At 53.9% G+C, this 13,795-nt stretch overlaps 1 protein-coding gene across 1 annotated transcript; it reads left to right on the top strand.

Moving 5' to 3' along the window:
- Nucleotides 1–2,724: 2,724 nt before the first annotated feature.
- ZNF212 (zinc finger protein 212) lies at nucleotides 2,725–12,912 on the top strand. Its single transcript, XM_036011008.1, is given in 6 exon segments — nucleotides 2,725–2,879; nucleotides 8,989–9,396; nucleotides 9,487–9,613; nucleotides 10,731–10,820; nucleotides 12,031–12,143; nucleotides 12,145–12,912. Coding segments are annotated over 6 exon segments (1,530 nt in total). The 5' UTR covers nucleotides 2,725–2,855.
- Nucleotides 12,913–13,795: the final 883 nt, after the last annotated feature.

Below are 13,795 nucleotides of genomic sequence, written 5' to 3'. Positions count from 1 at the left end.
AATGGGTGGATATAGGCTAATGCATATGCTATAAATCACACAGGAGAACACTTAAAGGCCAAGGTAAATATTTTAAAGCATTTTAAACTATTGTTTGTGGTTAAAAGAATACTTTTCTGTCACTAAAAAGGAGGGTGTGGGTGAGATAATAGCTAAGGTCACATTCAGCTCTGCAGCTTTTTAAAAATGTGTTGATTTTTAGAGAGAGAGAGAAACATCAGTCCGTTGTTCCACTTATCGATGCATTCATTGGTTGATTCTTGCATGTGCCCTGACCGGGGATCAAACACACAACCTTGGCGTACTGAGAGGATGCTCTAACCAACTGAGCTACCCAGCCAGAGCCTCTGCATGTTTCAGTCATCGCACAGATGCCAGGACACAGGGACTAAGAGTGTACTGACTCCTCTGATACCACTGCCGCCAGTGGGAGTAATTGTGAACCTCATTTAAAGTTTAATCGGCAGTTGCTCTCCGGACCCGCCTACTCTCCCTCCCTCCCTCCCTCCGAGAGTACACTTGCACTTTAATAAATCTTGCTTTGCTATTGCCACTTGAACAACAACAACAACAACAACAAAACGTTTATTCAAAGTGTGTGTCAAAATCTGAGTGTCATTGGGAAAGGAACAATGAGTGGCTTCTTAGAGACAACAAGGAGACGTTTATCTCGGCGAATTCCTTGCATTTCAAGGCTAGGACTTCACCAAAGCAAAGGCAAACTGAGGGGAGAAATTGCCTGTTATCAGGTGCTTGCTCTATCCAAGGTATCTGGCGGCATGCGCATGTCACTCACGCAGTGTCGCGTCTCTTAACCCCGCCAATGCCCCTTGGAGATGGTGCTCACAGTCCGTCCCAGTGGGAAGAGCCTGCGGCAGAGCGAGCTGGCACCACACCACTTAGCCAGCGAAGGAGCCAGGACGTGAAGAGTAATGGCCGTCGTGAGCCCACCTTAAGCTTTTAGTACGACAGGCCCTGTTGTGAGAGCTTGGCATTGAACTAGCTCATTTAGTCTGCACAACTCTGAGAGATGCGTGCGGCTATCCACCACTAGTAATGAGGAATGGGAGGGGCCGAGAAGTCGATGACTTGCCCAACGTCCACATCGAGGAAGTGGCCGTGCTGGGCGAGGGACCCGGGTGGTCTCCCTCCTTGGCCCCACTTTCTAACGCTCCATGCTGCCATCTCCAAAAGCCCATGACACTGCAGAGCAGTGCCTGGTGCCGCCTCCCCTGCACACTGGAAATCTGATCCACGTAGAGTCCCAGGCTCCCGGTCAGGGATGCTGAATCATGCTGACTCTCCAGAGACTGGCTGATGGATAAGCTGGAGCATCGTTTAATACTTTCCAGGGGTGGACTGGGCATTCGCATCAGCCTGACTCCCAGGAGCTACAGGGGGACCTGCATCCGCATAAGGCGGCCTGGTGGATGCAGAAATGGAACACAGCATGTGAGTTCCATCACTGGACCACTTAACAACCTCAGTATCCTATGTCCTGAGATGTCTGTCTCCACAATCTTGATACATTATAATCTATATCTGTGGGAAGCTTTTTTTTAGAAGATTCTATTTTATTTATATTTTTTTAGAGAGAGGAGAAGGGAAGGGAAAAGAGAGGGAAAGAAACATCAATGTGTGGTTGCCTCTCACATGTCCCCCACTGGGGACCTGGCCTGCAACCCAGGCATGTGCCATGACTGGGAATCAAACCAGGATTCCTTTGGTTCACAGCCCGCACTCAGTCCACTGAGCTACACTAGCCAGATCTGTGGGAAGCTTTTGTTGGCCAGAGAAAGTAGGTCAGACCCTGGACAGACCTCCATGGTAGACTAGTTTCCTCTGCCTGGCCGGTTCTTTAGATATACCAATGATTCCATCAATCTCCTGGCGATCTGGTTGCCCTGGACATCACACTTTCTCTTGGAGGGGACTTTTCCTAGCTTTACTCATTGACTTGCCGTCCAATCATCCAAAAGTATTAATGGATGGACACTTACGTGTGCAAGATGTGGAGGTACCGTGGAGGAACATTTTAGTGAAACAAACATATAATTGCCATATAAACAAAGGAAAGAAATGAGATTTCAGATCGCGATAAGTGGCTATGACAACATTTTCAAACCGGGTAACCAGACTGATGTTTGGGACGGAGGAAGATGTTGGGGCGCAGACAGGGTGGGCAGGGAATGCCTCTCTGAAGGGGTAAAGTCTCGGCTGAGCCTTGCATGCCAAGAGGGACCCAGACCTGTAAACATAAGAGTGTCGTTCTCAGGGGAAGCGTTTCCTATCTGTTGCATCACTGGAAGTGGAAGTCCATTGCAAATCTCTACAGAGACCCCGTGGCACAAACTAGGCACACGCACTTGCAAAACTCCACACCCATCATTGAACAGTAGCATGTGCCCTGGATTACATCCGTGAAGCCGGGGCTATCTCGGTGTTTCCAAGGCATGCGATTATTATCATGAATAGGCCACAAGACTTTCCCTCAGGGCAAAGTCTGAGTTTTATACATTTTGGAATCTCTCAAAGCACCTCGCAGAGCGCTGGGCACGTAAAACACACACACGCAAGGTCCCCTGGGTTTGCTCCGAAGCTGCCATTGACTAAGTAAGCCCTCCGGGGACCACCCCCTCCCTGGCCCCGAGCGCGGCGCTGCTCTTCACCCTCCGGCCGCACGGGGGCGCAATGAGAATCCCACGCGCCGAGGACGAGCGGCCGGAGCCAGTCTTGGCCTTGTGTCAACACGGAGCTGGTGGTGGCTTCGAGGAGGGGCAGGGGACGCCCAGCGGACTCGCGCGCAGTCCGAGGATCTCAGGCGAGGCTCCGCTGCGGACGGGCGACGGGCAGCAATGGCGGAATCGGCGTCGGCTCGGGTAAGGGTCCCCCAGGCGCGGCTCGGGGGCGCGTTCGGGATGGCGGAGCCCCGGGGCGGGGCGGGGTGTCCCCCGGGCGGCCGCTGGCGCCGGTGGGTGCAGACCTGCCCCCGCGACCCCAGGGCTCTGCCCTCCCCTGTCCGATTCCTTCCGCGCGGGGCCGGAGCCCCAGCGCCTCGCGCCTTCGCCGGGAAACTTCTCCGAGGCTTGTTCCCCGTTCTTGGGTTTGTGACCGTCCCCCACACGCTTTCTCCGTGGTGCCAAAAGAGAGCCCGCTCCCAGGCTGGAGAGGTGGCGCGGGTTGGAAACTCTGGGTCCGCATCGCTGCCGGAGCGCGCGCCGGGTGCTCCGGAGACCCCGGGGGGCGCAGGGCTTGTCCGCGACCAGCTCGTCCTCGGCCATTGTGTTTCGCTGGTTCCTTCTGCCACATTGTCCCGCTACAGACTTCTGTCCCGCGGTTGCAGCCGCAGGTGGAAGTCGGGCCGGGCTTCCTCGCCTAGGGGACAGGTGTTGTCTCCCCGGGTAGTTGCTGGGGTTTGGTCTTGCGAAGCTGTCGGGTCTCCTCCAGCCCTCGCAGGACGCAGAGGTCGGGGTGAGGGAAGAAGCCCTGGGCATGGAGGCAGGAAACTGGATTTCAGCCCTAACTCAGCTCTCGGCCACCCAGCTCTGGGCCTCCGATTTCTTCGCTGTAAACTGAGTGTTGGACTAGTTGCTACATGGTCTCCAAGGTTCCTGCCGTCTCTGACATGCTCACGTTATTCGAAAGTAGTGGCTAATTTGATGATCCAAGAGGATGTGCTGTGGAAAAGGCAGATAGAACTTAATGTTTTTGTTATTTATTTAGCGAGCGAGCGAGCGAGAGAGGAAGGAAAGGAGAGACAGAGAGACAGAAGCATCCATTTGCTGTTCCACTTATTTATGCATGCATTGGTTGCTTCTTGTATGTGCCCTGAGGGGAGATCGAACCTGCAACCTTGGCGTCTCCTGGTGACACCAGGCCAGGGCTGGAATTTAATTGGTTTTTTGTTTGTTTGCTTTTTTTTATTATTGATTTTTAGATAGAGAGAGGAAGGGGGAGAGAGAGAGAGAAACATCGAGAAACATCGATTCGATGTTCCACTTATTTATGCGTTCATTGGTTGGTTCTTTTTTTTTTTTTTTAACACATTGATTTTTTTTTTTTACCCATTGATTTTTTTTTTAAGTCCTCACCCGAGGATGTTTTTATTGATTTTAGAGAAGAAGGGAGAGAAAGAGAGAAAAGCATCGATCGGTTGCCTCCCCTACACCCCGACCCTGGGGATCGAACCAGCAACCTTTCCATGTAGGGGATGTTGCTCCACCCAACTGAACCACCCGGCCAGAGCTGTCTGATTCTTGTAGGAAGTAGGTAAGAACTAAGAAGGGAAGGATTGGAAGATTTGGAGAACATGGTGTTCCCCGTCAGGGAAGTACAGCTTAACTGTGGAGACAAGACACAAATGCTCACAGTGTTTATCTCCTCCGACTCCTTTCGCTGAGGCGATACAGTCGAAGAGTTGGCTTCTGTTCAAGGCCAAATCAGTGGTGAAGTGGGGCAGCAGGACAAGTTCACCAACTTCCAAAGCACTTTTTCCTCACTGGTCCGTGCACAAGTTCTTACGTCATCAACAGATGTTTTTAAAAGGAAGCCTTAAAGATCCTGCAGAATTCAAAGCTGTGCTTTGAGTAACGTGTGCATCTGTCTGTGGAGGGTGTGCTGAAATCGCCTTTGAGCATATTTCTTTTTTTCTTTTATTTTTTTTATTGTCGTTCAAGCACAGTTTTCTGCCTTTTCCCCTCACCCCTCCCCCACGAGCATATGTCTATTCTCAGACATTTCCTCTTCAGATGAGGACTTGGTACCTCCTCTGTGACAGTGTGGCCAAGTAGGTGCCATGATGAAAACTACTGAAAATGCTGGGGGGTGGGGAACACAATTATATCTAAAATATATGTTCATAAAGAACACTCGGAGCCGAAAAACGAAGTGAAAGAGGGAGCTCTTAAAAGGTAACCAGAGTTCTGCCCTGGCTGGTGTGGTTCAGTGGGTTGAGCACCAGCCTTTGAACCAAAGGGTCCGCCGGTTCGATTCCCAGTCAGGACACATGCCTGGGTTGGGGGCCAGGTTCCCCACTGGGGGCGCGTACGAGAGAGGCAGCCACACACTGATGTTTTTCTCCCTAGCTTTCTCCCTCCTTTCCCCTCCCTCTAAAAAGTAAATAAATAAAACCTTAACAAAAAAACAAAAAAAAGAGGGAACCAGGGTTCTGAAACCAACTTTGAGAGCGTTTGCCGAACATTCATCTGTGGTGTTTATGACCTAAGGGGCGTAGAATGTAGACGGCGCAACTCAGAGCCTGAGAGGGGGCTTCCGGGAAGCCTTCTCCCCGAATCCCATAAAGCTGAGACTTCAAAGGGCAGCATTCTGGGTGAGCTGACAGGAAGCTCTTGCCCCTAGGTAGTTGCAGAGAATATTGCATATTTCAAACCTCGGTGCCAGGAGATGGGCGCAAGGTGCCCCCGGCAAACCGCTGACTCCCCAGTGGGTCTACTGCCTGCATTCCTGTGACCTGGATGGTCCGAGAGACCTCAAGCCGAGAACTTAGTTTAAAGTAGAACCTCCAGCTGTCTTTGAAAAACAAACACGAAGTCTTCTCCGGGGGAGTCTGCATTTAACTCAGACTTCAAATCATTCTCATAGATGGAATTCCAGGAAAAATGAATTCATAACAAGGGAAAAAAATGACCAAACAAACAATGAAAAACTGTGGGGAGCCCTGGCCAGTGCGGAAGACAGCTGGTCCGTGTTTCTCTCTCTCACATTGCTGTCTCTGTCTCCCTCTCTCTTCCCACCCCCTTCCTAGCTCTCTAGAATCAATAAACATTAAAAAAAAAAAAAAAAAAAACCAAGGAGGAGAAGCCAGTAAAAATAACGGGCAACAAATTTAGACCTTCAAAGATTTCCGATACTGAGAGTCCAGGAGAAGGACATGTGGGAAGTCCAGAAGGAGCACGGACACACACAGCCCGCACCGGAAGTCCCCACGGATGAGGAGCTAGCAGCCGAGGATACTGTCGGCTTCGTGCAAACCCCGATCCCTAGAAACCCAGTAGAACCCAGTCAGGGTAAACAAAAGTAAATCTCTGTCTAAGCACGGGATAATGAAAGCATGATGTACGTGGCAGAGGGAATTCTTAAAGGCAGCCAGAGGAAAAAAAAAAAGGCTGATTACCTGTAAGTGAACTGTGGTCAGGCCTCTTGGGGTGCACCTTCTCAAAAGCAACAGTGGCGGCGAGGTAATAGTACAGTGACATCATCAACGGACTGGGAGAAAGGAACTGTGACCCCAGACTTCTGTAGTCGGCAAAAATAGCTTTCAAAAATAAGGGTAAAGGAGAGATATTTTTAGACAAATTAAAATGGATCGTTTGCTTGCCAGGACACTGTCATGAAAGGAAATTTGAAAGGACATCCTTCAGGTAAAGGAAAATTACTCCAATCAGTGTAAAAAAGTGAGATGGTAATCCGTGAAAATGGGTAACTCGAGCCCTGACCCGTGCGGCCCAGCATGGTTGGGTGTCGTCCCGCAGAGCGAAAGGTCGCGGGATGGATTCCCAGCCAGGCGGGGCAGGCGTGTGCCATGGCTGAGCGTGGCCAGGCCCGGGAGGCTGTTTCCTCCCTCTCTCCCTCCCTCCCTTCTCTCTAAAAATAAATAAATAACATCTCAGAAAAGAAAAGGGGTAAATCCAGACAAATACTGACCGACTAAAATAGTGATCTCTTGTAGAGTAAAAAACCAAAGCAGAAGCCCTGGCTGGCGTAGCTCAGTGGATTGAGCGCGGTCTGCGAACCAAAGCATCTCAGGTTTGATTCCCAGTCAGGGTACATTCCTGGGTTGCAGGCCATGACCCCCAGCAACCACACACTAATGTTTCTCTCTCCCTCTCTCCCTCCCTTCCCTCTCTGAAACTAAATAAATAAAATCTTAAAAAAAAAAAATCCAAGGCAGAAGTAAAACGTACGGCATCGCGGATGTAAACGTTGGGAAGGGATGATCACAGTGCCGACGGTTCAAGTCTCTGTGGGTGTGCTCCCTGTGACTTCCGGGGCAGCTGCTGAAGGACTAGAAACGAGCTGCGTAACTTACAGATGACAAGGGGGGGGTAACAGAATAAGAAAAAATTGTCTAGCCCTGGCCCCGTGGCTCCGCTGACTGGAGAGTCCTCCTGGAGAACAAAAGGCTGTGGTTGGAATCCCCAGCAGGGCACGCACCTGGGTTGCAGGTTTGATCCTCGGTCCGGGTGCCTATAAGAGGCAACCAGTTGATGTTTCTCTCTCCCCCCTCCTCCTTCTCCTCCTGCCTCTCTCTTCAAAACAGGGGTGTGAAACTCATTTTCACCGGGGGCAACATCAGCCTCACAGTTGCCTTCAAAGGGCTGAATGTGCCCTGGCTGGCATAGCTCCGTGGATTGAGTGTGGGCTGGGAACCAAAGTGTCCCAGGTTCAATTCCCAGCCAGGGTACATTCCTGGGTTGCAGGCCAGAACTCCCAGCAACCGCACATTGTTGTTTCTCTCTCTCTCTTCTCCCTCTCTCTTTCTCTCTCTCTCTCCCCCTCCCTTCCCTCTCTAAAAATAAATAAATAAAATAAAATAAATAAAACCTTTAAAAAAATCTTTAAAAAAAAGGGCTGAATGTAACTTTAGGTCTGTGTACATGTAACTACCCCTTACCCAGGGGCAAGGAGCTCGGCGCTGCCGCCGGGTAAAACAAGGTGGAGGGCCGGGTTCGGGCCGTGGGCCTTGTGTTTGCCACCCGTGCTATAGAGTATTTGGAAGACTATTGTGGGTTGTAGATTATTTTTTTAACACCTGACATAAAAATTCAAACCCTAAAAGTATTAATACTGATAAAACTTAATTCCATTAAAGTTAAGGACTTTATCGAGTGATACTAAAAAGAGTAAAAAAAAAAAAGCCCTGGCTGGCGTAGCTCAGTGGATTGAGCGCGGGCTGGGAACCAAAGTGTCCCAGGTTCGATTCCCAGCCAGGGTACATTCCTGGGTTGCAGGCCAGAACCCCCAGCAACCGCACATTGATGTTTCTCTCTCTCTCTCTCTCTCTCTCTCTCCCTTCCTCCCTCCCTTCCATCTCTAAAAATAAATAAACAAAATCTTTTTAAAAAAAAGAGAGAGAAGATATCTGCCACGTACGAGAATATAACTGACAAAGATTAGTGTCCAGAATTCACAGCCGAGTTCTGGGAGGCAGGAAGGAAACTCGGGATAACCCGAAGGGTGAAGGGGTAGGACTTGAACAGGCGGCTCTCCGGAGGGAAGCCGGGTGGCCAGCAAACCCTTACCTCCTCGGGGGCTTGGTCTCCCAGTGGGAGAAGCAGCCACAAGGAAGGAGGGGCACCTTGGGGGTCGGGACTGAGGGGTGACAGGCAGTGGGGGCGGGGGGACTGAGAGGACAGCTGCAGGGAGACTTCCCAGGGGCTGGTTTTAGTCCCTTTGAGCATCCGCCACAGTGAGCTTCCTGCCATCAGGGAAGAGACTGCAGAAAGGAGCAGTGTAAGGAGAGTGTCGGAGGACTTAGCCAGGTCGTTTCAGCCAGTGCCTGTGAAGGGTTTAGTGGGTGGCATTTGCATATTACATTTGCATATTACATTAGCTGCTGGGGTGGGTGGGCAAAGCTGAGTGAGTGGGGGCTTGCGGGTCCTGCTGAGGGACCTTTACCGTCAGGGGCTGCTGTGAGGTTGCCAGTGAGGGGGCCGTGCCCGCCCATGCAGTCGGACAGCAGTGTGGAGTCAAGAGGAGTTGTGAATTAGGTCCCTTACCGAGGCAAAATATCACAAATAGTGCAAAGTATGAAACAGAAAGAAATTGGATTAAAAAAAATGAACCCTGCCCTGGCCAGGTGCTCAGTGGGTTGGAGAGCATCATCCTGACACACACCAAGGGTGCAGGTCTTGAAAACGTGGAAGCTCGGTACCAGGTCTGAGTGCCTCTGGGCCCTCTGGGCGTGGCGTCCGTCACCTGACGTGGGCAGCCAGGGGCTGGCTGACGTCCCTGTGTCCGCTTCTTCAGCACAGGAGGAAGCGCCGTGCCACCCCCCTGGCCTCCTCCCCGCCACCCCCGCCGGCGCCGCCGGAGGACAGCTCCCACGCGCAGCCCACGGAGCTCCCGCTGCAGGAGCTCCCGCTGCAGGCCGTGGTGGCCGCCATCCAGGCCGTGGAGAAGAAGATGGAGGCCCAGGCCGCCCAGCTCCAGAGCCTGGAGAGGCGCATGGAGACGGTCGAGAGGAAGCTGGCCGACTTCGAGAAGATGACCTTGGAGTTCGGGAACCAGCTGGAGGGCAAGTGGGCCGTGCTGGGCACGCTGCTGCAGGAGTACGGGCTGCTGCAGAGGCGCCTGGAGAACATGGAGAACCTGCTGAGGAACAGGAACCTCTGGGTGCTGCGGCTGCCCCCGGGCAGCGCGGCCGAGGCCCCCAAGGTAGTCCCTTTACTCAGCTCTCAGTCAGTTGCCGGCCCTTCCCGCCTGGCGGAGACGGGGGCACTCACTGTGTGGCCCCTGCGGTTTCAGGTGTCCCGGTCCCTGGACAGTGACGGCGTCTGTTTCTCGGAGCAGGAGTGGGAGAACCTGGAGGACTGGCAGAAGGAGCTGTACCGAAACGTGATGATGAGCAACTACGAGACGCTGGTCTCTCTGAGTAAGTGGCCGTTCCCTCCCTGGAATTCTCGCCGAGGCCCCGCAGTCCCTGCCCGGGAGGGGTTGAGAAGTGGGCGTCTCCGGGTCCCCCGTGTGTAAGGGTGTTGCTGCTTCTCCGTGGTCAGAGATAATATCTACCAGCACAGAAGATGCCATTGTCCCATCTTATCTACAGTACAGTTCCTCGTGCAGTTTTTAATATTTAAGACTCTTTGTTAAGAAATCCTTTGTTGCCTGGGATGAGAGAGGCGGCACACCCTAATCAAAAATTGCCCTCGGCCCTGGGCTGGAGTCCCAGCCAGTCTGTCTCAGGGTCTACGTTTGTGTCGATTGGGAGCCTGCTTCATATACAGGGTCCGGCACGACGGATAAGGTCTGTTTTTATTACAAAATCATAGCATGTCATTCTGTCACATAACACGGTCACACTCAAGCACACCACGTGGCGTTTTAGGTGAAGCGATCGGATTCAAACCCTAAGGTATCACACGGGTGTTACTACCCTACCGACCACACTCACGCAGGCCTTCCTTCTGCTGGAAGGAAGGTGTGTAGCGTGCCAGCCCTCACATTGTACGCGCATTTTGTCTGGTAGACAGAATCTGACAGCCCAGGCCCGTGGAGGCTTGTCAGGAAGGCCACGGGAGCAGAGTGGAGGAGGGAGGAAAGTAGCGAGTGGGTCAGAGCACTCACAGTGACCTCGGCTGGGTCATGCGTTCTGCCGGCAGCTGCCGCCCTGGCTGGGACGGGCAGGGTCAGGGCCTGCCTGAGCCTCAGTGCTGTGGCGCAGGTGAAACCAGACCCCGAGAGGAAACAGCACGTGAGGCCATGGACGCGTGAGGGCACGGTGGTGTTGGGGAGGTGAGGGGTGGGTTCCAGCGCCCGGAGCCACAGGTGGCTGATGCAGGAGGAGCCCCGAGGGGCTGGTAGCCGAGTGCATCAGCTGTAATTTCCTGACTGCCCCAGACCGCCAGGGGAGGTGACAAGAACAGTGCTTTGAACCTTACAAAGTTTTAATATTGACTCCTTGACACCTGGTCACCTCGTTCATGGGCAAATGACCGGTGCGGCGTGCAGTTTTACTCCCCTGGGCTCACACTGTGCCGTTTCCGACCCAGAGGTCCTTGGCCAGCCGGAAGGAGAAGCGGAGCTGGGCACGGAGATGCTGGGTGACTTGGAGGAGGAGGGCCTCGGTGGCGTCCACCCAGGTGAGCGGCTCCAGAATGTTCTGCTCCCCATCCCGCTGCCTGCGGCCCATCTTGAGCTCTCCCTGAGCTGCTGAGCTCTGCCGAGCACCGATTACCAGGAACCTCCTGGGGCGGTGGCTTGTTCCAGGCTCGTCTCTGAATGCGAATGGCCATTCGCATTCAGCTGTCCCGTGGGTGTCCCTAACTCCTCACCGCTGCGTGGGACCCTTGAGGTTCACGACCATGTCGGACCTCCTCGTGCCCGCAGAGGAGCGGGCGTAACAGACCAGTCCCAACCCACAGAGCGCTCAGAACAGGGCCGGTCGGCCTCGGGGGTGAAGCCGGCCGGGCGAGAGACAGGAAAAGCATTTGTAAGCTGGGTTGAGAGGACAAGGGTTGGATGCATGAATTTTTAAGCTGTAGATTTAGTGTTTTTTTTTCATCTTTCCTATTTATTATTTAAAACTCCCTAAATTAGTGTAGTTTTTCAGTATATTGAGCCATTTTTCAGAGATTAAATACAAATTGGTGGACAAGCTTGGAGAACTATCATTTATAACATTGTTCTATAAGAATAATATATTCTGCCCTGGCTGGTGTGGCTCAGTGGATTGAGCACTAGCCTGCAAACCGAAAGGTCACTGGTTCGATTCCCAGTCAGGGCACTTGTCTGGATTTTGGGCCAGGTCCCAATTAGGGGGCGTGTGATATATCTCTCACATACATCGACACATCGATGTTCCTCTCCCTCCCTTCTCTCTAAATATGAATAAATAAAATCTCTTTATATATATATATTTTAAGATTTTATTTATTTATTTTTAGAGAGAGAAGGAAGGGGGGAGAGAGAGAGAGAGAGAGAGAGAAACATCAATGTGTGGTTGCTGGGGGTCATGGCCTGCAACCCAGGCATGTGCCCTGACTGGGAATCGAACCTGCGACACTTTGGTTTGCAGTCCATGCTCAATCCACTGAGCTACGCCAGCCAGGGCTGAATAAATAAAATCTTAAAAAAAAAAGAACAATGTATTCAGATTCACCGATCAACATGTCTCTACCTGAGTAAAGGTTCCACTTCCCGGGTTTGGGATGCCAGCCAGTCTCTTCATTCTCCAAATTGTTCCGATTCCCTTGGTCCTTTGATGTGAGCCCTTCTGGAATTCACAGACGTGCGCCTGGCTCGGAGGTTCTTAGAATGTGATCCTTTCTCGTTGGTTCTCTGTCTCGGCAGCCGGAGGCGTTATGATCAAGCAGGAGATAGAGTCCCCGCAGAGACAGGAGCGGGCGGAGGACCTCCCCGGCGAGTTCCCGGGCGTGACGGAGGAGCAGGCCTTCCTGAGCCCAGGTGCCGACTGAGCTCTGGAACGGCCAGGGCGCCTCTGTCCTCTTGGAAGCGGACCCCAGGGACACGAACCTCGAGGAGCCCGCGGACGGCAGCAGAGGCCCTGGCGGTGACAGAACTCTGGGCTGCCCCCCAAGGCAGAAGCCCAGCAGGCCGGTGCAGCTGGGCCAGGAGTGCGGGCAGGGCCTGAAGCTGCAGAGGGACCTTCCGGGCCCCTTCGAGTGTCCTGAGTGCGAGCTCAGCTACCGCTGCGAGCAGCAGCTGGCCACCTATCTGCGGACCCACTCGGGGTGGGAGCCTCCCCCGGCGCCAGAGCCCGAGCCGGAGCCGGAGGAGAGCCTCAGGCCCAGGCCGCGGCTGAAGCCCCAGTCCAAGAGGACGAGGCAGCATCAGTGTGACATTTGCATGAGGAGCTTCAGCTGCAGGGTGAGCCTGGTGACCCACCAGCGCTGCCACCTGCAGGAGGGGCCCAGTGGCGGCCAGCGCGTCCAGGAGAGGTTCTCGCCCAACAGCCTGGTCGCTCTGCCGGGCCACATCCCCTGGAGGAAAAGCCGGAGCTCCCTCATCTGCGGCTACTGCGGCAAGAGCTTCAGCCACCCGTCGGATCTGGTGCGGCACCAGCGCATCCACACGGGCGAGCGGCCCTACACCTGCCCTGAGTGCGAGAGGAGCTTTGTGCAGAAGCAGCACCTGCTGCAGCACCAGAAGATCCACCAGCGTGAGCGCGGTGGGCTGGCTCTGGAGCCCGGAAGGCCCAATGGCCTGCTTTAAGGGTGCCAGCCCCTCGCCTGTTCCGGGGGGGCCGAGGGGGCTGGCATTGGTCTCCCGAAGAGACACTGTGCAGAGTCAGGGACTGGCTTCTTCCAGGGAGGAGTCGCTTTGATTTGCCTAACCTTGGCCGAGCAGTGGGCCGAGCGAGCCCCCGAACTGTGTGGAGCGGGGCGGGGCCAGGCCTGCCCAGCTGTCTGCCCTGCTGCTGAGCTTGCCGTGTCTTTGGGTTTCCCATCCACACCGTTGATGCTCGTGGTGTGGGGTCGGTGGAGGGCCCGGCCCAGCGTTCCAGGTCTTCCCGCGGGGCGGGGCCTGAGCGGGGGGCGGGGCCTGGCCGGAGGCGGGGCGGGGCTTGCTGAAGAGCTCCAGGAAGCACAGCCCTGTTTCCCCTTCTGTAGTCTCCTTATTAACAACAAGTAGAAAGATAATTTAAATGAGCGCTCACCCTGCTCTGGAGAACCTTTCTGGAATTAGATTTTAGTTGATTTAAAAAAGTAACATACAGCCCAACACTTGTTTTTTAAGTTTCCAGAGCTGTAGAGAGGTTGTTTCTCACACGGCTTCTGGCCTGCCATCCAGGGGGGAACTGTTTCTGGGACTGTTTTAGAACCCCCACCCCCCCACTCAGGCCAGGGGTCAGGGGGCGTGGCGCGGCTCCAGGTGGTGGGGGGTCTCAGCACTCTCAGAGGGGGCTCACTGAATCAAAAGGACCGAGAGGGAGAGAGCAGTAGGGCTGGACCCCAGAGCGCCCCTCTGAGAACGAAGAGCCTGGTTTGGAGCGGCGCACACGGAGCCGCTTCCTCCCGGGAGCTGGGGGTTCTCGCCTCGGCTCCCGGCTCTTCCATCCGGCCCCTGCCGGGTTCCCGGCCGCACAGGGTACACG

The sequence above is a fragment of the Phyllostomus discolor genome, chromosome 10, assembly GCF_004126475.2.
Source record: "Phyllostomus discolor isolate MPI-MPIP mPhyDis1 chromosome 10, mPhyDis1.pri.v3, whole genome shotgun sequence".
NCBI classification, from domain to species: Eukaryota; Metazoa; Chordata; class Mammalia; order Chiroptera; family Phyllostomidae; genus Phyllostomus; species Phyllostomus discolor.
Note: the sequence above shows the minus strand (reverse complement) of the source record. Positions and strands in the feature narration are given on the sequence as shown.